General features: G+C 36.9%; 2 protein-coding genes across 2 annotated transcripts; both read left to right on the top strand.

The window, feature by feature from the left end:
* The first annotated feature begins 3,530 nt into the window (after window positions 1–3,530).
* Window positions 3,531–4,128, top strand: LOC101891472 (cuticle protein LPCP-23). Its single transcript, XM_005185252.4, has 2 exons — window positions 3,531–3,598; window positions 3,711–4,128. Exons 1-2 carry the CDS (start codon window positions 3,593–3,595, stop codon window positions 4,020–4,022), a joined length of 318 nt encoding a protein of 105 aa, XP_005185309.1. The 5' UTR covers window positions 3,531–3,592; the 3' UTR covers window positions 4,023–4,128.
* Window positions 4,129–8,860: 4,732 nt separating this feature from the next.
* On the top strand, window positions 8,861–9,326 carry LOC101890604 (vitelline membrane protein Vm26Ab). Its single transcript, XM_020037374.2, has 2 exons — window positions 8,861–8,906; window positions 8,978–9,326. Exons 1-2 carry the CDS (start codon window positions 8,901–8,903, stop codon window positions 9,236–9,238), a joined length of 267 nt encoding a protein of 88 aa, XP_019892933.1. The 5' UTR covers window positions 8,861–8,900; the 3' UTR covers window positions 9,239–9,326.
* Window positions 9,327–25,140: the final 15,814 nt, after the last annotated feature.

Here is a 25,140-nt window from a genome sequence, read left to right as displayed (position 1 = left end):
TTCACGAAATTGAGAATGCTGGGCAGAAGCCTTCCAATTTTGATGGTCATCGGGTTATATTTAGTGGTTGAAATAGACCATAGCATTTGTGATAAATAAAAGTCAAATTTTCCGATAGTAAAAATATCGGATATATATAGCGAAATATATACAATGTGTATATACAAAGGAAGGGGATGTTAGTTAGAATCTCAAGAAGGGCTGGACCGATTTTGACAAATTTTGTCAATTCAGAATGCCTTCTTGGTATAAAAGAATAAAATCTAAAAAATCGCATAAAAATATGCATATAATCATGATAATATAGATTTTGTAGTATTTTGTGATATTTATTTTATTTTTTCATATTTTTTTTATCGCATGCGATTTTTTCAATTTGACTTAAAATATTGAAGTGTAAATTTTGTGATATTTTTTCACCTTACAACACAGGTTAGGACTATTATATACAGATTTCAATTATCGTCCGATCCACACGAAAAGAGTAGGGTTAGGCTCAGAAGGGCTAGGCCTATTGTTTTCAAAGATGCCCGCAATATATTTAAGGGTTGAAATAGACTAGCTACTCAAAATGTTCCTGGTTTTGCAGCCGTTATAAAGGTCACAAATAGAAACCCAAAGGCACGAAATCTCGCATGAAGTTAGAATTTAAGACAGTGGACAGAATGGACCACTACTTTTGTGTGAAAAAAGCCAACATTAATTACAGGCGATATCCGAAATACACAATAGACGAACTTCTGGCTTTTTATGCTGATTTCGTTGACGAATATAACCAAATATCGTAGACAAGCAAATCATATAGATGAGTCTAAATTTGGAGATACAGAAGGGCCTTTTCTTTTGGAGATGGTCGCAAAATATTTAGGGGTTCAAATGAACCAAGAACAGAACAAAATTCCAGATCACACAATTGATGCCAATCGACACGCCTGAGAAGGTGGTTAAGCGCAGGGAAGAATTCTGGCATTTTGGATGACCATTGGATTATATTTAGCCGTAAAATTGACCATAAAAACCGGACATAAGGGGTCTTCTAACATATTGTAGTGTTGTAGGGTATCACATGGTCGGCCCCGCACGACTATAGTCGTTACTTACTTGTTTTTATTTGTTAATAATAATAACTCCTTCAATAATATCTTTCATGAAATGCGAAATAATTGTCCGTAGTCATATTAGGTCTTATGTAATATTGGGATATGTAGGTCCAATATTTTGCTACGTCCCCAATTTACATAAACAAGTGGTCATATGCTAAAGTAATATATCTTTGGAAAAAACGACTGACATTTTCTAGTTTGTTTTGGTCTCAAATGTTATATTTATACCCTACACCACATAGTGGTAAGGGTATTATGTCTTTGTGCATTTGTTTGTTACATGGAGAAGGAAACGAGGTAGACCCATAGTTACTTTTGAGAACCTTCATAGAATCACTTTCTGAGTCGATTTATGCATGTCAGTCCGTCTGTCCGTCCGTCTGTCCATATATTCTTGTGAACAAAATGCAGGTCGCATTTATTATCGGATTGAGATGAAATTTTCCAAACAATATTTTTTTGGCCCAATTACGAACCCTATTGAAATTGGTGAGAATCGGATCAAATTTAGATATAGCTCCAATATATCTTCATCCGATTTCGGGTTAAATGTGCACCAAATGTGAATTTTAAAATGAATTTTGGCACACCCAACCGAGTTTGGCCTAGAAGCAAGTATATCAAATTTGGAGAAAATCGGTTCAGATATAGCTATAGCTCCCATACATATCTTTCATCCGATTTGATCTTTAAGTCCCTCACATTCCTACTATACACTCCACAACCGTGATATTTGGTACCAGGTATTAGATGGAGCACAGAAATAGCTGTTTTAAAATCGGTTCAGATTTGGATATAGCTCCCATATATATCTTCATCCGATTTCGGGTCAGCCCAAATGGCCCGAATTTTGGCACATGTGACCGATATTAGCCTTAAAGCAAATACAACAAATTTGGAGAAAATCGGTTCAGAAACAGCTATAGCTCCCATATATATGTTTTATCCGATTTGGTGTTTAAGCCTCTCACATTCGTAATATGCACTCCACAAGAATGATATTTGGTACCAGATATAAGATACAGCCCAGAAATAGCTGTTTGTAATTTTATCAAAATCGGTTCAGATTTGGATATAGCTCCCATATATATCTTCATCCGATTTCGGGTTAATTGTGCACCAAATGGCCGATATAAATCCAAATGGACTGAATTTTAGTACGAAATATAGCTATAGTCGGACCAAATTCAGGCTAGAAGCAAGTATATAAAATTTAGTGAAAATCGGTTCAGATATAGAAACCATATATGTTTCATCCGATTTAGTGTTTGAGTCCCTTACATTCGTAATATTCACTCCACAACCGTGATATTTGGTACCAGGAATTAGATGGAGCACAGGAATAGCTGTTTTAAATTTTATCGAAATCGGTTCAGATTTGGTTATAGCTCTCATATATATCTTCATCCGATTTCGGGTTAAATGTGCACTAAATGGTCAATATCAGCCCAAATCACCTGCATTTTCATACATAACCGAAATTAGAAGCTAATACGTCAAATTTGGAGAAACCCGGTTCAGAGATAGGTATAGTTCGTAAAATGCACGATAGAATTAGATAGATTTTGATTTTGTACCAAATATCTCATAGAGCTCTGAAATGGCCTGTATAAACCTTTTTACGAGAGCTCTACTTAATATGCATAGTGGTGTAGGGTATCATATAGTAGGACCCGCCCGACTTTTGAGCTTTCCGTACTGGTTTTAATGTTGAAATCGCTTACTACATTTTTTTTTTGGACTTTGGTGGACCTTTTCAATAATGTAGTAAAGGGTCATAACATGTCAAAATTTTACTGATTACCGTGGTATAAAAAAAATAATTAAGAAAAGTTCAAAAATTTCAAAACATTCTTAGGTTTTCAAACTACGCCTTTAAAACTTGTCAGGAAATTCCCACGATTTAATTCATTTTACATTAAAAATAATATTTAGCCCTATGAACTTTAATGGCATACAATTTGCCCAAAGCTTTGATTGATGTAATTTCAATAACGCCATTATGTTTAATGCCCCCATTAAACAATTTCCATTCATGGCGCAAGTGTGAATGAACAACAGTAACAACAATTCAATGGTGTTGTGTTTATACCAAATATTGTAGTTCCTATTCTAGGGTGTCCAGAGAAAAAAATCAATACCTTCAAGTTCAAGAATAGGAACTCAGTGCACAATATAAGCTTATTAAATATGCTTACAACAAAGAAAACAAGAAAATAAAAACTCGTTTATTTGTTTCAAACAATTGCCCACAATACATGGTAATGCGGCGTAAAGACGTTAATTGCGCTACCAACAATGTGTGCTGTCATATGTACCTATGACAGACTGTCCACGCACAACAATGACACACAAATTCTATGCTGCGGGTTATGGCCCAGTTACTCTTTGTATACTTCTTTTTGGTATAAAAGCCTCGAAAATTTATTGAATTGACATCAGTTCATTACGCTCCATTGCAAAGAACAATCTTCAACAAATCAATCAAAATGAAAGTAAGTATTGACAAACTCAAAAATTATATTTGAAATTTAAGAAACTAGGGCAAATTTTGAAAATATTAGCAAATTTCATTTGAAATTAATATATCCTTCGGACACTTCACAGTTCCTCGTCTGCTTGGCCCTCTTCATCGCCGCTGCTAGCGCTCATGTTGTAGCTCCTGCTTATACCACCTATGCTGCCGCTGCTCCAGCATATACCACTTATGCTGCTGCTGCCCCAGCATACACCACTTATGCTGCTGCTCCTGCCTACACTAGCTATGCCGCTGCTGCCCCAGTCTACACCCGTTCCGTGTACTCTGCCCCAGCCTACACCACCTATTCTGCCGCTGCCGTAGTTGCCGCTCCAGCAGCCGCTGCTGTTGTTGCCCCAGCTGTCCCAGCCGTCTACACCTCTTTGTTGAAGAAGAAGTAAATTCTTTGAGATTGGAATGCGTATAAATACGAAACGAAATGAAAGTGATCGCTAATATTTTTGGACTCTTGATTTTGGATTACGAATAAAAACAAAACAAACCAAACACCCTATTTTAAAGATTTTTAATTCATATGGGAAATTAAGAATAGGTACGCAAGATGACCCAATAATTTGTTAAAAAAAACCGTACTAATTGGTACAAGATGTTGTTTAATAGCTCAAAACCCTAGTATATGAAGAAGAGGGTGGGGAAGGAAGTTTTAAAAGTTTGCAAATTCTTACTAGTGAAATTTGCTCAGCAAACTTTAAAAAGTATGATCAGCTCATAGGAATAACGATTTTCGATCGCAGATATCTTTGGACGTTTTCTTTTTCAGGACATTTGGAGTCCATCTAGTTATGACCGTCTGTCCGTCTGAAGATATACATCGAAGCTATATAAAAATCTGAACCGAAAATTTGGCAGAGATATTTTCGAGCAGTATCTGATGCCAGGTATCAAATATCGTTGTTGACGAGTGCATATTACGCATGTGAGGACATATAACCCCAAATCGGATGCAATATATATGTATGGGAGATATACTAACCGATTTTCACCAAAGTTGAAGTATTTGTTTCTAGTATGAATTCAGTCGGAATTGTCTAAACTCAGTCCATCTGTGCTGATATTAGCGATTTATTGCACACTAAATCCGCAATTGGATACAGATATACAGGGTGAAATAAAAAACTGCAACAAAGTCAAAGGTTTATATACCCTACACCACAAGGTGGTCAGGGTATTATGTCTTTGTGCATTTGTTTGTAACAGGCAAAAGGAAACGAGATAGACCCATAGTTCCTTTTGATGATCTACATAGAATCACATTCTGAGTCGATTTATGCATGTCCGTCCGTCCGTCTGTCCATGCATTTTTGTAATCAAAGTACATTTCGCATATATTGCCCGATCCAGATGAAATTTTGCACTATTCATTTGTTTGGCCCAAGGACTAAGTTCATCCCGAATGGTATGGAATTTTGTACATACAACGAATTAGGCCTGAAAATAAGTATGCCAAATTTTATCGAAATCGGTTCACATATAACAATAGCTCCCATATATATTGTTCATCTGATTTGTTATTTTTGTCCTACGCAGCCGTAATATGCACCCTGTAACAACAATATTTGGGAAAATATATCAAATGCAGCTCAGAAATACCTTTGCTAAGTTTTATCGTGATCGTTGAGATTTGGACATAGCTCCCATATATAACTTCGTCCGATTTACTTTTTATCGTGCACCAAACGTCTAATATTTGTCCAAATATGATGGAATTTGACACATACGACCGAATTGAGTCTAGAAGCTAGTATGTCAAATTTGGTGAAGTTCGGTTCAGTTATAGCTATAGCTCGCATATATATTGTTAATCCGATTTGTTGTATTTGTTACCCACAGCCGTAATATGCACTCCGTAACAACGATATTCAGGGAAATGTATCAAATACAGCTCAGAAATATCTTTGCCAAATTTTATCGAGATCGGTTCAGATTTGGACATAGCTCCCATATATATCTTTATCTGATTTCAAATTAATTTTTCACCAAATGGGCAATACAAGTCCGAATTTAAAAGATACAAATGCATATTTAGTCCTTTGAACTTTAAATTATAATTATAATCATGGCGTGTATGATTGAATTCTCCCATTAAAACGTCGGCCCCGCCCGACTTTAAGACTTTCTTTACTGGTTTTTTTCTGAATTCGAGCTATGGGTGTACTAAAGTAGGAATGAGTTTGGTACAATTTGGTTTTATGTGAAAAGATAAAACTAAAATTTTGGCACTTGGTATAGGAATTATGTTTGGGAAGTAGGATTGATATAAGGAGGTGGTTTCGGAAATATGTACTAAATATAAGAACTGTACTAAATTTGATACAAATTGAGTTTGAGTAAATGGATGGATCTAAAAGCCTGAAATGTTGGTATTGGGTTCACGGTGACAGGCTGTAGCACTCATTACGAACTTCAAATTCGAAATTTGAAACAATTCCGGTGAATAACATAGCTAAAATCATCAAAATACCGAATATGGGGAGGTACCGTTATATGGGGGCTATATGAAGACGTGGATCTGCATAAGCAATTTTCTGTAATAGGTTGTAGTACACATTAGGAGTTTCAAAAATTTCCGGTGAAAAATGTGATACAAATCATTAAAATACCGAATGTCTCGACGTAGTAGTAGTGTGGGGACTATACCAATATTTGGACCTATTTTGAGAGCTTTAAGCAAGGATATTTCTTTTATAATGGGAACTGAAGCAAATTTACATCAAATTCGAGTCAAACTTGTGACTAGAAGATTCAAAAAACTTTAAATCTGTCGGTACAGTTATATGGGGACTATACCAAAACGTAAATCTTTATAGCCCATTTTCAATGTCAAAGATCTTACAGAACTAACACACATCTGAGTAAAACTTTATTGACCTACTCCATTTCGTCCGGAAACTAGAGTGATTTCTGTAGACGGACATACATACAGACAGACAGACGGACAAACATAACTAAATCGACATGAAATTGTATGCTGATAAAGAATATATACACTTTGTGGGGTGTCAAATTTATGTATCGAGGTGTAACAAACGGAATGATAAACTTAATATACCCTCCATACTATGGTATGGAGGTATTAAAATTGAAACAATTTCATGGAATATATGATTAAAATAATCTATATAGTGAAAATTTAGAAGTATCGCTACATGGGTGCTATACCATAGACTGTCTGGGTGTTATGCCTTGGAATGTTCATTAATATAGGTAGAACCTATTAAGAACTACTAACTAACTAAAAAGTATGTTTCTTCCAAATCGATAATATGTGAGCTATAGCCATTTCTGAACCGATTTTCAACAAATTTGAAATACTTGTTTCCAGGATATTCTTATATTAGCCATTTGGCGCACAATAAACCTGAAATCGGATAAAGATATATATGGGAGGTAAATCCAGATCCTATCCGATTTCGCTAAAAATTAAGAAAAAAATTTTGGGCTGTATCTGATAACAAATATTATTCTTGTGGAGTGCATATTACGAGTGTGAGGGACTAAAACATCAAATCGGATGAAACATATATATGGGAGATATAGCTATATCTGAACCGGTTTTACCCAAATGTGATGTACTTGCTACTAGACTGAATTCTGTCGGAATTGCCGAAACTCAGTCCATTTGGGCTGTCCATTAGCCATTTGGTGCACAATAAACCTGAAATCGGATAAAGATGTATGTGGGAGCTATATCCAAATCTGAACCGATCTTAACAAAGTTTTAGGGCCTGTATCTAATATCTGGTACTAAAGATCAATGTTGTGGACTACATATTACGTAGGTAATCGACTTAAAACCCCAAATCGAATGCTTCTAGACTGAAACCGGTTGGATGTTCCAAAATTTAGGTCATTTGTACCGATATTGGCCAACAAATGTATCTTGAATACCGATATGGCCCATTTAAGAACTTCTTCTGCCTACTGACAAAATACACAAATAGGTTGGCCTTCTATCTCAATTCGTTTGAAAAATAGCGTGATTATAATAGAGAAACGGACAGACAGAGGGAAACCTCTAAATCGACAAGGATTTTGCGCTTATCATGAATATTAATACTTTGTAGGGTTTAAAGTGAATATTTCGAGAAATTACAAATTGAATGGCAAAGCTTACATGACTTCCATAGTATGGTGGAGTTTATAAAAATGTTATCATTTCTGGAGTCCGGTTGAAATTTTATGGGTATTTCCACAACGTTGGTTTCTTCTTAATACCATAAACAATTATTGTATGTATACATCCGCCTTTCATATTTTAAGACTTAAAAATACTTTGTAAAAAATTAATTCTGTCATTTTCATCTCATCTTCGATGTCCTATAAAATCATAGTAGCAAATTGACTTTCACTTCTTGAAAAACAGTAGCAAATTTGAAATTGCGTACTTATTTTATTCATTTTTTGCACAGATCTTATTATTTTACACCGATCATTATCATTATGCCGACTATTAGGTTTTTCCAAATATTTTTGACAATATCATTCAGCCTTAATGTGGTAGAGTAATAAATCGAAAATCAATTGCTCCCTGTCATTGATACTGTAAAGTTGGATATGCGTTACAATTTGAAAACTGCGGAAGAAGAAATAAAAAACAGACAAAAAACGAAACAATACCAAATCAACAAGACCTATAAAGTTCTTTAGTTGAGAATTGTTGATATCAACCAACAATACAACAACACATAGCACCTCTAAGCCATTGGCCACGCTAAATGGCATTACAATTATCAATTAAATCAGATCATTGAATGACAGCCCCGATATGTGGGTGATTCTGCAGAAATTTAGTGTCAATAACACAGAAACACACACGCACAGCTTCGTATCGTATTGTGGCTAAGAGAATTGCAAAATAAGTTTGAGGACTACTGATTTGTGGCTTCACATCCGCCTTCATTTTTAGAAGTATTACATACGGCCAGTTGTTTTTTTTTTTTTTTTTTTTAAGATTTGTCATAGATGAAATTCCAGATTATTAATCTTCTCGTTTGGGATTTATTTTGTCATCGCAAAGCCAGTGGGATTGCTTTTTGCCAAGCTTTACTATACATAATTATTTTTTTTATTTATGGATCTTTTTCTAGAAGGAGAAATGTGCGATTCTCCCTCTCTCTCTTAAGATTTTTTTTAAATATCGTTGCTTTGATTCTAAATACGTCAGATTCCAGAACTCAAAATAGTATAAAAACCTGAGACTTGTTGCCAAATCCATATCAGTTATCATTTGTAACTCACAAACCAAAAGCTTAATAAAAATGAAAGTAAGTCGAGGAATTGATTTTCAATATTTTGAAAAAAAATCTTACCATCTCTTTTTTTTCCTGCGATGTAGTTCCTTATCTGCTTGGCTCTCTTCATTGCCGCTGCCCAGGCTGGCGTTGTTGCTCCCATTACCACCTACAGTGCTGGCTATACCACCCATGCTGCCGCTCCTGCCTATACCGCCTACTCTGCTCCCGCTTATACCACATATTCAGCAGCTGCCGTTCCTGCCGCCTATACTGCATACAGTGCTCCAGCTTATACATCTTCGTTAGCTTACACCGCTCCAGTGGCTTATGCCGCTCCCGTTGCCACTTTATTGAAAAAGTAAACAGGGATTGGGAGAGGTTCGTATGGTGATTTTGGCTAATGACAATTGACAATTCTTTTTTGTGGATGGAATAAAGGTTACCTGAAAATAATTAAAAATTTGGTTTATTTTAGAGTCAAAGAATGAAATTACAAAACATTCAGTGGCTGAGTGTACGGTATGCCGTACTATTCAAAAGGTCACAATTTTAACAAAAAAAAAAAAAAAAAAAAAAAGTAAAAAAACAATAAGGTCGGCCAAGCCGAAGGAAAACATTTTATATTAAAATATCTGAATTCAAAAGTGTTCCACTCTAAAAACCAGTAAGGAAAGCTCAAAAGTCGGGCGGGGCCGACTATATGATACCCTACACCACTATGCATATTTAGTAGAGCTCTCGTAAAAAGGTTTATACAGGGCATTTCAGAGCTCTATTAGATATTTGGTACAAAATCAAAATCTATCTAATTCTATCGTGCATTTTACGAACTATAGCTATCTCTAAACCGGGTTTCTCCAAATTTGACGTATTAGCTTCTAGACTGAATTCGGTCTTATGTACGAAAATGCATGCCATTTGGGCTGATATTGGCCATTTGATGCATAATTAAAACGAAATCGGATGAAGATATATATGGGAGGCATATCCAAATCGGAACAGATTTTAATAAAATTAAAATCAACTATTTTTGGGCTTCATCTGATATCCGGTACCAAATATCATTCCTGTGGAGTGCATATTACGAATGTGAGGGACTTAAAGACCAAATCGGATGAAAGATATATATGGGAGCTATAGCTATATCTGAACCGATTTTTACTAAAATTGGTGTACTTGCTTTTAAGCTGGTTTCGGTCGGATTTGCCAAAATTGATGCTATTACGGCCATTTGGTGGTCAATCACCCGAAATCGGATGAAGATATATATGGGAGCTATATCCAAATCTGAACCGATTTCGATAAAATTTAAAACAGCTATTCCTGTGCTCCATCTAATACCTGGTACCAAATATCACGGTTGTGGAGTGAATATTACGAATGTAAGGGACTAAAACACTAAATCGGATGAAACATATATATGGTTGCTATATCTATATCTGAACCGATTTTCACTAAATTTGACATACTTGCTTCTTGGCTGAATTTGGTCCGACGTACTAAAATTCAGTCCAGTTGGACTTATATCGGCCATTTGGTGCACAATTAACCCGAAATCGGATGAAGATATATATGGGAGCTATATCCAAATCTGGACCGATTTCGATAAAATTACAAACAGCTATTTCTGGGCTATATCTTATATCTGGTACCAAATATCATTCTTGTGGAGTGCATATTACGAATGTGAGAGGCTTAAACACCAAATCGGATGAAACATATATATGGGAGCTATTGCTGTTTCTGAACCGAGTTTCTCCAAATTTGTTGTATTTGCTTTAAGGCTAATCTCGGTCACATGTGCCAATATTCGGGCCATTTGGGCTGATATTGGCCATTTGGTGGTCAATTAACCCGAAATCGGATGAAGATATATATGGGAGCTATATCCAAATCTGAACCGATTTCGATAAAATTTAAAACAGCTATTTCTTTGCTGTTTGCCTGGTACCAAATATCACGGTTGTGGAGTGCATAGTAGGAATGTGAGGGACTTAAAGATCAAATCGGATGAAAGATATATATGGGAGCTACAGCTATATCTGAACCGATTTTCTCCAAATTTGATATACTTGCTTCTAGGCCGAACTCAGTTGGGTGTGCCAAAATTCAGGTAATTTGGACTGATAGTGGACATTTGGTGCACATTTAACCCGAAATCGGATGAAGATATATATGGGAGCTATATCTAAATTTGATCCGATTCTCACCAATTTCAATAGGGTTCGTCCTTCGGCCAAAAAAATATTGTTTGGAAAATTTCATCTCAATCGGATAATAAATGCGACCTGCATTTTGTTCACAAGAATACATGGACAGACGGACGGACGGACGGACGGACTGACGTGCATAAATCGACTCAGAAAGTGATTCTATGAAGGTTCTCAAAAGTAACTATGGGTCTATCTCGTTTCCTTCTCCATGTTACAAACAAATGCACAAAGACATAATACCCTACCACTATGTGGTGTAGGGTATAACAAATACCAGTAAGATCGTTTGGATAATGCTGTTAAACTTTCCAAAAAACAAAGTGGGTGCGGCCGTTATATGTAGGCCATACCAGAACGGGTACCTCTATAGACAATTGTATACTTCAAGGATTGTCATCAACCAAATCTTCTTAAATATCAAATTTAAATAACAATTTCGTGGTTAAATGTGACTAGAATTATAAAAATACCGATTATCGGTGGGTATCGTCATATATGCGCTATAGGAAAACGTGGATCTAAGTTTTCAACGTTCTGCCACCGTATCTATAACCCGTTATGGGACAAATACAAATTTTTGGATAAATCTGTGAAAAAAATCTGGCAAAAATCAATACAATACAGAATATCGGAGGTACCGTTATATGAGGACTATACCAAAACGGGGACCCATACATACAATGTTCGCCCCCGGAGCTATAACACAAAAATAAAAGTTTTTTTATTGGGGCGATACAAAAACGTGGACCGATATGTTTCATTTTCAATACCAACCATCCCAGACACAATACAAATTGTTCTGCCAAATTTTGAAGCTCTACGTCAAATAATGTGGGCTGAATCGCGATTTCAACAGACAGACAGTCGAACATCGTTATATCGACTTTATGTTGATAATGAATATATAAACTTTATGGGGTCTACGACGAGTTTTTAGAGATGTTACAAACGGAATAACAAAGTTTATATACCCTCCTGTTCAAGGTGGTGGGTATAAATATATGACTAAATCCTAAAAATACTTTAACCGCAAGTATGGCTGGGCCGAAATTTTAATACCCGATAGTTATGACCAAATCGGCTATCTTCTTCTAAATCCAAAAAAAATTTGAAGGTTTCGGTACTTGTGGCACTACTAGTATTGCATATTTTTCGGACGATTTAATGTACCTAACAGAACCCAAATCCTCATCTCACAGCAGAATTGGTTGAAAATTTGGGCCATTAAAAAAATGTTTACCTACATTAACTATTTTTTCAAGGAGAATAACTACCCACTGGGAGACCGACACTTCTGGTGGTATCACAAATTGGGCCTACATTGAATATTTCTGGAGATGGAGATAAACTGCCCACCACTGATGTACACAGAAATGTATTTCGGAACAAATTCGGGGGTATACGTCCCTGCTAGCCGCTGAGATTTTTTTTCAAATATGGGTTGGATATTTGGACCAAAAGGGTGGCCCCATATATTTCATATTTACACCAGATCTATAGAGTTTGAATCTGACTTGTTTCATATTTTATAAGAGTTATAATTATTCAAAATGTTAACCCTTTGTTGGGAAGGTACCAGAAGGTGTAGTGCGATATATTCCTTGTTCACACTAGATCTTACTATTATTACTACTGCGAACTGATGAATTAGAAGGTCATTGTATGCTCATTTATCAGCTTCGTGGTTATTCTAAATTTTGACCCGATGTGAGGGAGGTACCAGAAGGAGGGGACCGATATGTACCATCTTAACATCAGATCCTTTGTTAGTAGAAATATTGGTTTGTGTGAAGTTATAGAGACATAATCTTATAAGAGATTTATTTATTCAAAAATTTGTACAGTTGTGGGGATATACGATATTTGAAGGCTAACGGACTCTTATTTCACATTTTATAAGAGTTAGGATTATTCAAATGTTGACCCTTCGTGGGGGAGATACTTGATGCAGTGGACCAATATTGTCCAAGCAGTGATAAAAGTACTAGGATTTGTAAAATTTGAACAAAACTGGATGATCCTTTTTTGTTATATGAGGTAAATCATTTTCAATGAAAATATTGAACTTTTGTGGGGGAGGTACAAGAAGGAGTGAACCAATATTGATATCGCGAGTTATCGTTATATGGTGGCTATACGTAAACGTGGACCGTTAAGCTCGTAAATGGACCAAACGAAATTTACCTGTCTACTTCTAAAAGTCACATGTGTGGAAAATTTTAGCCTTCCATCTATTAAAACAAACAAGCAGACGGTATTGTGAAGGGAATAAAAATGACGGACCGAACTCTGACAGCATAGTTTGCTGGGTAACTTCTATACTCTCACAGAGTGTTTTTATACCCTACACCACATAGTGTTAAGGTTCTTATGTCTTTTTATACCCTCCACCATACTATGGAGGGTATATTAAATTTGTCATTCCGTTTGTAACTCCTAGAAATACTCATGTCAGACCCAACAAAGTATATATATCCTTGATCAGCGTAAAATTCTAAGTCGGTTTAGCGATGTCCGTCTGTCTGTCCGTCCGTCTGCCTGTCTGTCTGTCTGTCTGTTGTAATCACGCTATATTTCGAATGAATTGAGATAGATGGCTAAAACTTTGCACACATGTTTATTTTTCCAGTAGGCAGGTTAAGTTCGTAAATGGGCCATGTAGATCCACGTTTTCATATAGCTCCCATATAACGGTAACCCCCCTATATTCGGTATTTTGATGATTTTAGCGACGTTATTCACCGGAATTGTTTCAAATCTGGTATTTGAAGTTCCAAATGGATACTACACCCTAGGACAGAAAATTGTCTTTGCAGGTCCACGTCTTCGTATAGCCCCCATATAACGGTACCTCCCTATATTCGGTATTTTGATGATTTTAGCGACATTATTAACCGGAATTGTTTAAATTTGGTATTTGAAGTTCGTTATGGGAACTACAGTCTGTGACAGAAAATTGTCGGTGCGGGTCCAGTTTCGAATTTGAATATGGTAATGGCTTATGACAAACAATGCATATGTATGTCCACGTCGTATAGACCCCAATATAACGGCTATATTCGGTATTTTTAAAATTTTAACAGAATTTTTTAAGGATTTTATTTTTTGAAAATTTCCAAGTTCGTTGCAAATGGTGGAGGGTATTTAAAGTTCGGCCCGGCCGAACTTACTGCTTTTTAACTTGTTTTATATAATCCTTCTCGATGTGATATCATGCATCCTATAGCAATGTTATTTGAATTAAAATGTCTCCGTCAAATTTAGTGAAAATCGATTCAGAATTGGATATACCTCCCATATATAAGTTTCATCTGAAACCAAACATATCAAATGTTGATATGTGGCATGATCTACTTTAAATAAATTATTTTGTTACGGAAGCTCTACTAATATGAATAGTGGTGTAGGTTCTCATATATTCGGCCCCGCCCGACTTTTGATTTTTCCTTACTGGTTTCAATATGTTATACTGTTTCGGATTTCGATTAAGTTTTCTCAATGAGTCTCATATGTATTCATATATCAATCTTTCTCTCTCTCTCTCTCTCTCTCTCTCTCTCTCTCTTACTCTCTTAGTAATAACAGGAATGTACATATTAATATAAAAGAGTGTTTATTACTATTTTCGACACAGTAACAAAAGCATTGATTAATTGTTGATATTGAATCTTGGAATTTTACTGTTAATAATCTCACCTTTATTTTCAAACTTTAAATTTATTATATTTTTCCATTTCTATATCTGTTCAAACACCAACTTCTAAGCCTGACCAACTTTAGAACCTTGCGAATTTTCATTTTGCTATGAAAATAATAATTAAAAGATCTAGAAAATTTAGATCAATTGATATAAGAGGATTTTTATTTGCTTCATTATTACAAAATTATTAATAAATCATTGATATAGACAACATACCTTGGCAATTACAACGTTAAAAATTTGACTCATATTTACTCTTCATTGAAAATTTAAACTTAAATACTGAACTTAAAGTTTTTGCAACAATAGGAACTACAACATAGCCGAAGTACTAATTATAAATGCAACAGCCTACAGGAAAAGGTTTATGTGTAAGGATGATAATGGCTGTGTATATATGTGTGTGTGTGTTTCATTTCAGTAAAACATGCCTTAATACTTCCGGTTCACTCATGGCGTCCTTTTTTCTTCTTCTTTTATTCCACGTGAATAACTTAATTTCCACATATACACAGACACACACATGCACATGCACGTGGTCTACTATTACATACGTGCCGTGTCGTTAAAATCCAATGAAGAATAAAACGTTTTATGAGCTTGTTTTCATATTATTCTTGTGTTTTTTCTGCTTCCCTTTTTTTGCAAAATGGTTCACCAGCATATCAGGTACTTGGCATTTATGGTTGTCCGTAGCTTGATTTCCGTGGCAACAACGGAAAACACAGCAACGCAACACAGCACAACACACAAAATTGGCTCAAGGCATTAACGTTCTTCATTCATAAAGCTGCAAAACTATGATGTCTTTACACGCACAACAAACGCATACACTCGACTATATCATAATATGAGTAGTTTTATATATCCTTTCACATGTACGCATAATACCGACAACTTCCTTTACGGGCATACATTTTTAAATGGCTAAAGCTGAAACGGAAGGTCGTTACCAAACCGGTCGGCATAGCATTAGGTTAGGAGGTTGAAATGGTGATCGAAAGGTGTGGGGCAGTTGATGTTGCTATCCTGGATTAACTATTGTAGTCAATTTAAACCGGTAAAAATGGTTGATATCTCCCACCATGTGCAAACTTGAATAAGCCAGAAATCAATTTTAGAATTCCGAAAATATGGGACCTATTCATATCCCAGCAAAAACTTGGCACCTGTGTGTGGCGAATAATCCATTAAAAGGTAATGTGAATAAACTATCTTCTGTATTACCAATAGGTTGAATTCCACATTCCTCCACACTTTTGGCAATGTTCGAATCAAAATTCCTCGGAACCTGTGCATATTGGGTATACACGTATAAGTTTATATTGCAAATTTATGTGAAGTTGATCATACCAACTATGAAACAAATAACATTGCTGAATAGTATATGATATGACTTCGATAAGGATTATATTAAAAAATATTTATGGGAGCAATAGATATACCGGATCGAGTTTCACCAAATGGTAAAATTCAGTTGATATTACATATATGGTATGCAATAACCGTAAATTCGGATGAAGATGTATGTATATCGAAGCTATATAAAAATCTGAACCGATCTCGATAGAATTTGGCAGAGGTATTTTTGAGCAATATCTGATGCCCGGTATTAAATATCATTGTTGTGGAGTGTTTATAACGCTTGTGAGAGTCTTACACACCATATCGGATGAAACATATATATGGGAGCTATGGCTATATCTGAAACCATTTTCACCGAAATTTGAAGCACTTGCTTTTAGGTTGAATTCCGTCGGATGTGCCAAAATTCAGTCCATTTGGGCTGATATTAGCCATTTTGTGCACAAAAACCTGAAATCGGATAAAGATATACATGGGACCTATATCCAAATCTAAATCGAACTTGACAAAATTTTAAACACTTATGAACTTTATCCGGTATCTGGTACCAAAGATTATTGTTGTGTGGGGCATATTACGCATGTGAGGGACTTAAACCCAAATCTGATGAAACATATATATGATAGCTATAGATATATCTGAGCCGATTTTCACCATATTTGGTGATAGATATTTGGAGTGCATATTACGCAAGTGAGGGACTTAAAACCCCAAATCGTTTGAAATATATTTATGGGCGCTATAGCTATATCTGAACCAATTTGATGTATTTGCTTCTAGGCTGAATTCGGTCGAATGTGCCAAAATTCAGGTCAATTGGGTTGCTATTGGCCAATTGGTGCACAATCAACCCCAAACCGGCTGAAGTTATATGTGGGAGTTATACCCAAATGTGAACTGATTCTCAACAATTTCAATAGGGTTCGTCCTTGAGTCAAACAATCATTGTTTGGGAAATTTCATGTCAATCGGATAGAAACTGCGACTTCCATTTTATTCAGAACAAGTTAAAAAGCAGTAAGTTCAGCCGGGCCTAACTTTGAATACCCTCCATCATTTGGAACGAATTAGAAAATTTTCAAAAACTAAAGTCCTTAAAAAATTCTGTTAAAATGTTATATACGACGTGGACCTAAATAGGCCTTGTTTGTCACAAGCCATTACCATAATGTAGCTAAAATCATCAAAATATCGTATATAGGGAGATACCGTTATATCGGCGCTGTGCGAAGACCTGGACCAGCATAGACATATTTCTGTCACAGACTATAGCATCCATTACGAACGTCAAATACGACATCTCAACAAATTTCGGTGGGTATTGTACCTACCGAATATAGGGAGATACTGATATATGGGGCCTATACGAAGACCTGGACCTGCATAGACAATTTTCTGTCCCAGACTGTAGTATCCATTACGAATCTCAAATACCAAATTTGAAACAATTCCGGTGAATAATGTCGCCAATATCATCAAACTACCGAATATCGGGAGGTACTTATATATGGGGGCCATATGAAAACGTGAACCTACATGACCCATTTACGAACTTAACCTGCCTACTGGAAAAATAAATAAGTGTGCAAAATTTTAGCCTTATATCTCAATTCGTTCGAAAGATAGCGTGATTACAACAGGCAGACGGAGAGACAGACAGGCAGATAGACGGACATCGCTAAATCGACTTAGAATTTTACACTGATCAAGAATATATATACTTTGTTGGGTCTGACATAAGTATTTCGAGGAGTTACAAACGGAATGACAAAGTTAATATACCCTCCATAGTATGGGGGAGGGTATAAAAATACATGGACTGGCGGCGGACGGACTGACATGCATAAATTGACGCAGAAAGTGATTCTATGAAGATCCCTAAAGTAAATATGGGACTGCCTCGCTTCCTTCTCCATGTTACTACCACTGTTGGTCCGAGCGTGGCTACGGACTAGATGACAGATATGGGCAACGGGAGGAGAGTGCCGGGGAGTGAAAGAGGGACCAGGAAGTTTGGAATTTGTAACGCGCGATTTCTAGCACTGTTGGGTTGAAGTATTGAAAAGTTGTAAAGGAATTGGCTGTGGTGCGGACATTGGAGAAACCTAGGTGGATGAAGGCTGGTGGAGCAAATTTTGCATCTGTACGGACTGGAATTGGGTGGTGTGGACAGACAATTGCCACAACATTCGTTAAGTGCGACCACCCTCAGCCCGCCGCACCTGAAATTCTTTGCTGTCCCTGAGAAGATGTTTGCCGTTGCATATCGGGCAAACTTTTTCGAATCCTTGTTCATCTGTCAGGATGCCTGAAAGAACTTCTGTGACCGTCGTAGACGGATCTTTGTTTCGTCCGAAGGAGGAGCAGCTTCTGGAAATCGGGGACGTCGTCCTCATAATCAGGAAGTGTTGCAGCCATCCTGCCCAAATCTTCCATTTTCCATAGAGTCGATGCAATAACACATCGATGAGGAGAACAATTATTACTTGGCCAGGATGATCATGTTACCACATGTTCATGTGTTGTTCGGCCTATGGAGGGGTTGAACTTGGTAATTTGGCAATTTGAGCCAGCGAACTCAGGTTTTATAATCGGCGTGTACGCCCGCGATTTATCATCGTCATTATTTTTGGTCTACTGACAATGCAGAGAGCAGGTAATTTTCATTGAGTAGTACTCAGCGAAAAATCCCATTACCAAATAATGGATTTATCAAGTACATATAGGAATCAGTAATTACCAAGCCCTCATTTTTATCATGAACATGTCATAGAAAGTAATTAATTGCAAACCTGCCACCAAGAATCAATAATCAGTAAGGGGTGTTTGTTTGCAATTGCGGAGATTCGAACCAACTATATTAGGTTATATAGTCGGACGTGCAGGCGTTGCTTATTACTTGGCAAGCCATATGGCTATAGAGGGTATATATCATTTGGTAAGACTAAAACGTGCCACATGGAAATAACAGATCCCTTTTGAATAAATCCGTTTCAGGACATTTGGAGTCGATCTAGAGGTGTCCGTCTCTCTGTTTGGTTGGTGCGCACAATAACTTGCGAAGAGAGTATTTGATTTGGTCCATACTTGAAACATTGGCACATTATTGTCAAACTTTTATCAAGTTCGGAGGTGGGCAATATCGGCTTACAACTTATGGTACCTTCAATTTGGTGCAAACATTGCAAATCCCAATGTTTGTATTAGTGCTACGAAAAATGGTGCGAAAATAGACAATATCGAACCAATCTATCTTATACCCCTCCCACAAAGGGTCAATATTTTGAATAATTATAACTCCTATAAAATTGAAAATAACCATCGGATTCTCTCCAAATTTCACGCAACCCAATATTTTTGATAACACGAGATATGGTGTAAAGATGGAAGATATATCGGACCACTTCTTCTGGTAGCTCCTCCACAAAGGGGTTAACATTTTGAATAACCGCGAAGCTTATAGAACCCGAAGTGAGCGTCCGATAATTTTCAAACAAGATCAGGTGTGAAGTTGGATTTCGTCGGACCACTCTTTTTGGTGCCTCCCCCACAATGGGTCAAACATTTTTATACCCTCCACCATACTATGGAGGGTATATTAATTTTGTCATTCCGTTTGTAACTCCTCGAAATACTCATGTCAGACCCAACAAAGTATATATATTCTTGATCAGCGTAAAATTCTAACACGATTTAGCCATGTCCGTCTGTCTGTCTGTGTGTTTGTCTGTCTCTCTGTCTGTCTGTTGTAATCACGCTATTTTTCGAACAAATTGAGGTCCACGTCTTCATATAGCCCCCATATAACGGTATCCCCCGATATTCGGTATTTTGATGATTTTAGCGACATTATTTACAGGAATTTTTTCAAATTTCGCATGTGAAGTTCGTAATGGATACTTCAGCCCATGCCAGAAAATTGTCTGTGCAGGTCCACGTCTTCGTGTAGCCCCCATATAACGGTACCCCCCGATATTCGGTATTTTGATGATTTTAACGACATTGTTTACCGGAATCGTTTCAAATTTGGTATTTGAAGTTCGTAATGGATACTACATCCAAAGTCAAAAAATGAGCCATGTAGGTCCACGTCTTCATATAGCCCCCATATAACGGTATCCCCCGATATTCGGTATTTTGATGATTTTAGCGACATTATTTACAGGAATTTTTTCAAATTTCGCATGTGAAGTTCGTAATGGATACTTCAGCCCATGCCAGAAAATTGTCTGTGCAGGTCCACGTCTTCGTATAGCCCCCATATAACGGTACCCCCCATATTCGGTATTTTGATGATTTTAGCTACATTATAAACAGATTTTTCTTCAAGTTTAGCATTTAAATATTGTAATAATTTATGACAAAATTTGCCTATGCAGGCCCACGTCGTCGTATAAGCATTAGGTATTTTTAAGATTTTAACAGAATTTTTAACGGGTTTTATTTTTTGGAAATTGCCAAATTTGTATTAAATGGTGGAGGGTATTAAAAGTTCGGGCCGGCCGAACTTACAGCTTTTTTACTTGTTAATATTTATATCTGTCATAAATGTGAAACATGCATTCGTTTTACATATCCCAATATTTTTATACCCTCCACCTTGGAAAGGAGGGTACATTAACTTTGTCATTTCGTTTGTAACATCCTTAAATATTCGTCGTAGACCCCATAAAGTATATTTATTCATAATCAGCATAAAATTCTAAGTTGATTTAACGATGTCCGTCTGTCTGTCTGTCTGTTGAAATCACGATACAGCCCACATTATTAGACGTAGAGCGCCAAAATGTAGCAGAGCAATTTGTATTGTGTCTAGGATGGTTGGTATTGAAAATGAGATCTATCGGTTCACGTTCTGGTATAGTCCCCATATAAAGGTACCTCCCGATATTCGGTATTTTGATTATTTTTGCCAAAATTTTTCATGGATTTGTCTAAAAATTGGTATTTGATGGTCATAATGGGTTCCAGCTCCGGTAGCGAAACATTGCATGTATGGGTCTATGATTTGGTATAGCCCCCATACAACGGTACCTCCCGATATTCGGTATTTTGCTGGTTTTTGCCACATTTTTCACTGATTTGTCTAAAAATTGGTATTTGTGGGTCGTAATGGGTCCTAGTTCGTGTGCGAAACATTGTATGTATAGGTCCACGTTTTGGTATAGCCCCCATATAACGGTACTTCCCAATATTCGGTATTTTGATGATTTTTGACACATTTTTTCACGAATTTCTCTGAAAATTGGTAGTTGTAGATCATAATGGGTCCCAGTTCGTGTGGCGAGTCATTGTAATTATAGGTCCATGTTTTGGTATAGCCCCCATATAACGGTACCTCCCGATATTCGTTATTTTGATAATTTTTGCCACATATTTTCACGGATTGGTCTAAAAATTGGTATTTGTAGGTCATAATGGGTTCTAGCTCCGTTGGCGAAACATTGCATGTGTAGGTCCACGATTTAATATAGCCCCCATATAACGATACCTCCCAATATTTGGCATTTTAATTGTTGTTGTCACATTTCTTCTAATGTTTCCTTTACCCTAAGGTGGAGGGTATTAAAATTATGGCCCGGCCGAACTTAATGTTTTTTTTTACTTGTTATTAACACAAGTTCTGGCACCTTCCCCACAAAGGGTCAAAATTTTAACTACGTACATCTTTCATAACTTGCGAAACAAGTCAGCGATTCTTTTCAAACTTGGTGTATCTAATGTATCTTCTGTTAACCATACATCTGATGTGAATAGGGAATTTATCGACTCATTCCTTCTAGTACCTCTTCTTTATAACAGAATTAGTTCATATGAGAAGTGGATAATATTGGTATCTCCTTCGGTATCTCCGTCTCGAATAATACCATCTGTCGGCACAACCGACTGATACTTTTTTATTTAATTTTTTTTTTTTATGCCTTTGGATAGTGGAGGGTGTATGTGGTTGTCATTGTAAGACTGCGGAAAATGACAAATGCGCTTACCAAATTTTTGATGAGTTTGTGAGTTTACCGAAGAATATTTTGAGGTGTTTGCAAATGGAAAGACAAATTCAATATACCAGTTCATGGACCAAGGAAGAGATATTCGGGAGAACCCCATATTTTTTTATCTCTCATGAGACTGGGCTCCCCTTTGCACACTAAAATATTGTCATGAAATTTACATTTTAGAACAACAATTCATTTCGATTAAAAATATTATGCTGATAGATAAAGTGCATCTCAGAATATTAAAGAAAACATCATTTATTGTTTCCTCATTTCTCACATTTTCCTGCTATTCTCATTTTTCACAACACTTTTTTTATGATTCACCCAAGACATTGACCAAATCATAGTTAGCGATAGTTTTGATTTAAAAAAGAGAAGAAAAACGTAAGAAAACGAAGAACATAACATCTCGCGGAAAGAGTCACAACGTCTTGTTCATAAGATTTTCATCACATTTCGTGAAATCTCATTAAAAATATCCTTCCGGCTGCAAACGCCATAAAATTGCCGAGCAACACAAGAAAATCTCTCAACGGTTTGTGTATGTGTTCAAACACTAGGCGAGGGGTGGGGCCGGCAAAGGCAAATTGAAATGAAACCTAGAATGATGGTGGTCAGATGGGAAATATTATAAAACATGGTGACCAACTTCCTGGAAGCCCAGTGAAGTTTTTTTCTTTCTTTTTCAAATCAACATTATACCAATATTAATACAAAACCTACACACACAGACATAGCTATTTGCTGTGTTTTCATTTTTTTTTCCATAAAGCAAAAAACTTAAAAATATCAACAACAACAACAAAACAAAAGCCATGGACATGGTGAATATCCACCAGCCCCACCAAACTCCCAAGGGGGCCATACCGTGCCGTAAAATTCCATTTAAAAAGCAATTATTTTGCGTTTATTCAATACAACACCCATACCGCATCTGTGGCAGTAGTTATGGTCCCTGATAGCTATTATCTGCTATGACGAAGACCACGACGACAGCAACGACGGACCAACAGGCAACCAGGGACCAAGGACATAAATTTCAACCATAAAAGATAGGCAAACGATAAAAGAAAAGAAACAAAGAAAGCAAAAAAAAAAAAAAAACGACACTACTTCTGTCCCGACTAGAAGTGACAGAAAAAGAAAACGCACCTAAAAAATGTTGATGCACTAACGGCTGATGACAACCTTCAATGCGGCAGAGGGAAAGCAACAAACACAACGATAGCAAAACAATTAAAAAGAAAAACGCTCCCAGAACTGTGTTCTTCAATTGCACCCATTTAGTTGAGGTTGATGTTTAGATGGTTTTTCTCGCCCATATTTTAAGAAGAAGGTTACACGGAGAGAACTTATTTGTTTGCAGTTTCAATTAATCAGTAATAAAAGAAGACCTTGAGGTCTTCTAAAAAGTAGTAGACGCTCTTACGGTAGTCTTTGAAGACGCATTTCCGATTGTCTAAATTGGTGCTTTTCCGATCGCATAAATTGTCGTCCTTCCGGTGGACTATAACCCCAAGCCTTAGGTCCCCCTTCTGAAAAATGAGCGGTTCTAAAAGATGTCCTTACCGTGAACCGAAGACACCTACCAGGTAACTTTTTTTGGTTAACTGTTGTGACCTTAATAAAATAAAGACAAGCTGAAAATAAAGACAAGCTTCTAGTAGGCAATCCCATTGCCTTTGAAGATGACCATCGGGGCTTCTATAAAGACGTAGAATTGTCCTCGTTAACGAAATCTTTCTCCCGGTATGTAATGAAGTTCTGGAAACCACCAGTAAAATTCTCCTCTGGTCCTTCCAAAATAGTAGTCTGTAGAGACGCCCTTTTTCACCTCTATTGAGACGTCGTCAGCAGACCTTCATGCAGTCCATAAAGACGGACTTCTTGGCGAATAAAAATAACTTCTTATCTCAAGGACTTCTATAAAGAGACGGGTTCTCTCCAGATAGTCTATAGAGGGCGAGAAACTAACTCTTCTGTACCTAGATAAAGTCTTGCTTCAGCTTGTCTAATTGAGGCAGATTCGCTCCAGCTTGTTTATGGAGGGAGAGACTCACTCGTTTATGGAGAGACACTCGCTCGTTTATGGAGAGAGACTCACTCGTTTATGGAGAGAGAGGGAAACCTTGCTCCTATGGAGAGAAATACTCAGACTTCTATGGACACTGGTCCATATACAGAGGAAGACTCGTTCAAGTTCGTATATTTGGAGAGAGACTCACTCGTCTATGGAGAGAGAGACTCACTCGTCTATGGAGAGAGAGACTCACTCGTCTATGGAGAGAGAGACTCACTCGTCTATGGAAAGAGAAACTCACTCGTCAATGGAGAGAGAGACTCACTCGTCTATGGAGAGAGAGAGACACTCATGAATAGAGAGTGACTCACTTTTCCTCATCTATTAAAAAGAGCTCTAGTTCGCCAATAAATATTCTATCCAACTCGACTGTAAAGATTCACTCCAGCCCGCCAGTAAAGACTTGGTTAAGCTAACCTATAAACACTCACTCCAGCTCGACAATAAAGACATAGTCATGCTAGATAGTAAATACTTGCTCAAGCTCGCCACTAAAGACTTGCTCCAGCTCGCCACTAAATAGTTGCTCCAATTCGCTAGTAAAATTTTACTGTAGCTCGCCTGTAAAGTTTCTCCCAGCTCGCCTGCAAACACTCACTCCAGTTCGAAAGTAAATACTTATTCTATCTCGTCTGAAAACGCTCACTCCAGCTCAGCCTGTAAGGTCTTGCTCCAGCCTCTCTCATGCCTCTCTATCAAGCATCCCTCAAACTCGTCTATAAAGCCTCCTTTCGGCTTGTGCATCAAGCCTCTCTTCAGGTCGTCTACATAGACCCCTCGGTCTTATCAATAAAGTCTTTTTCTGACTTGCTCAAAAAAACCTTTCACCGGCTCGTTTTCTTTTTTGACTCACTATAAAGCCTTCCTTTGACAAGTCCATAAAGTTTTCCTCCAGCGCAACTGTAAATTA

The sequence above is a fragment of the Musca domestica genome, unplaced genomic scaffold, assembly GCF_030504385.1.
Source record: "Musca domestica strain aabys unplaced genomic scaffold, Musca_domestica.polishedcontigs.V.1.1 50, whole genome shotgun sequence".
Classification (NCBI taxonomy): Eukaryota; Metazoa; Arthropoda; class Insecta; order Diptera; family Muscidae; genus Musca; species Musca domestica.
Note: the sequence above shows the minus strand (reverse complement) of the source record. Positions and strands in the feature narration are given on the sequence as shown.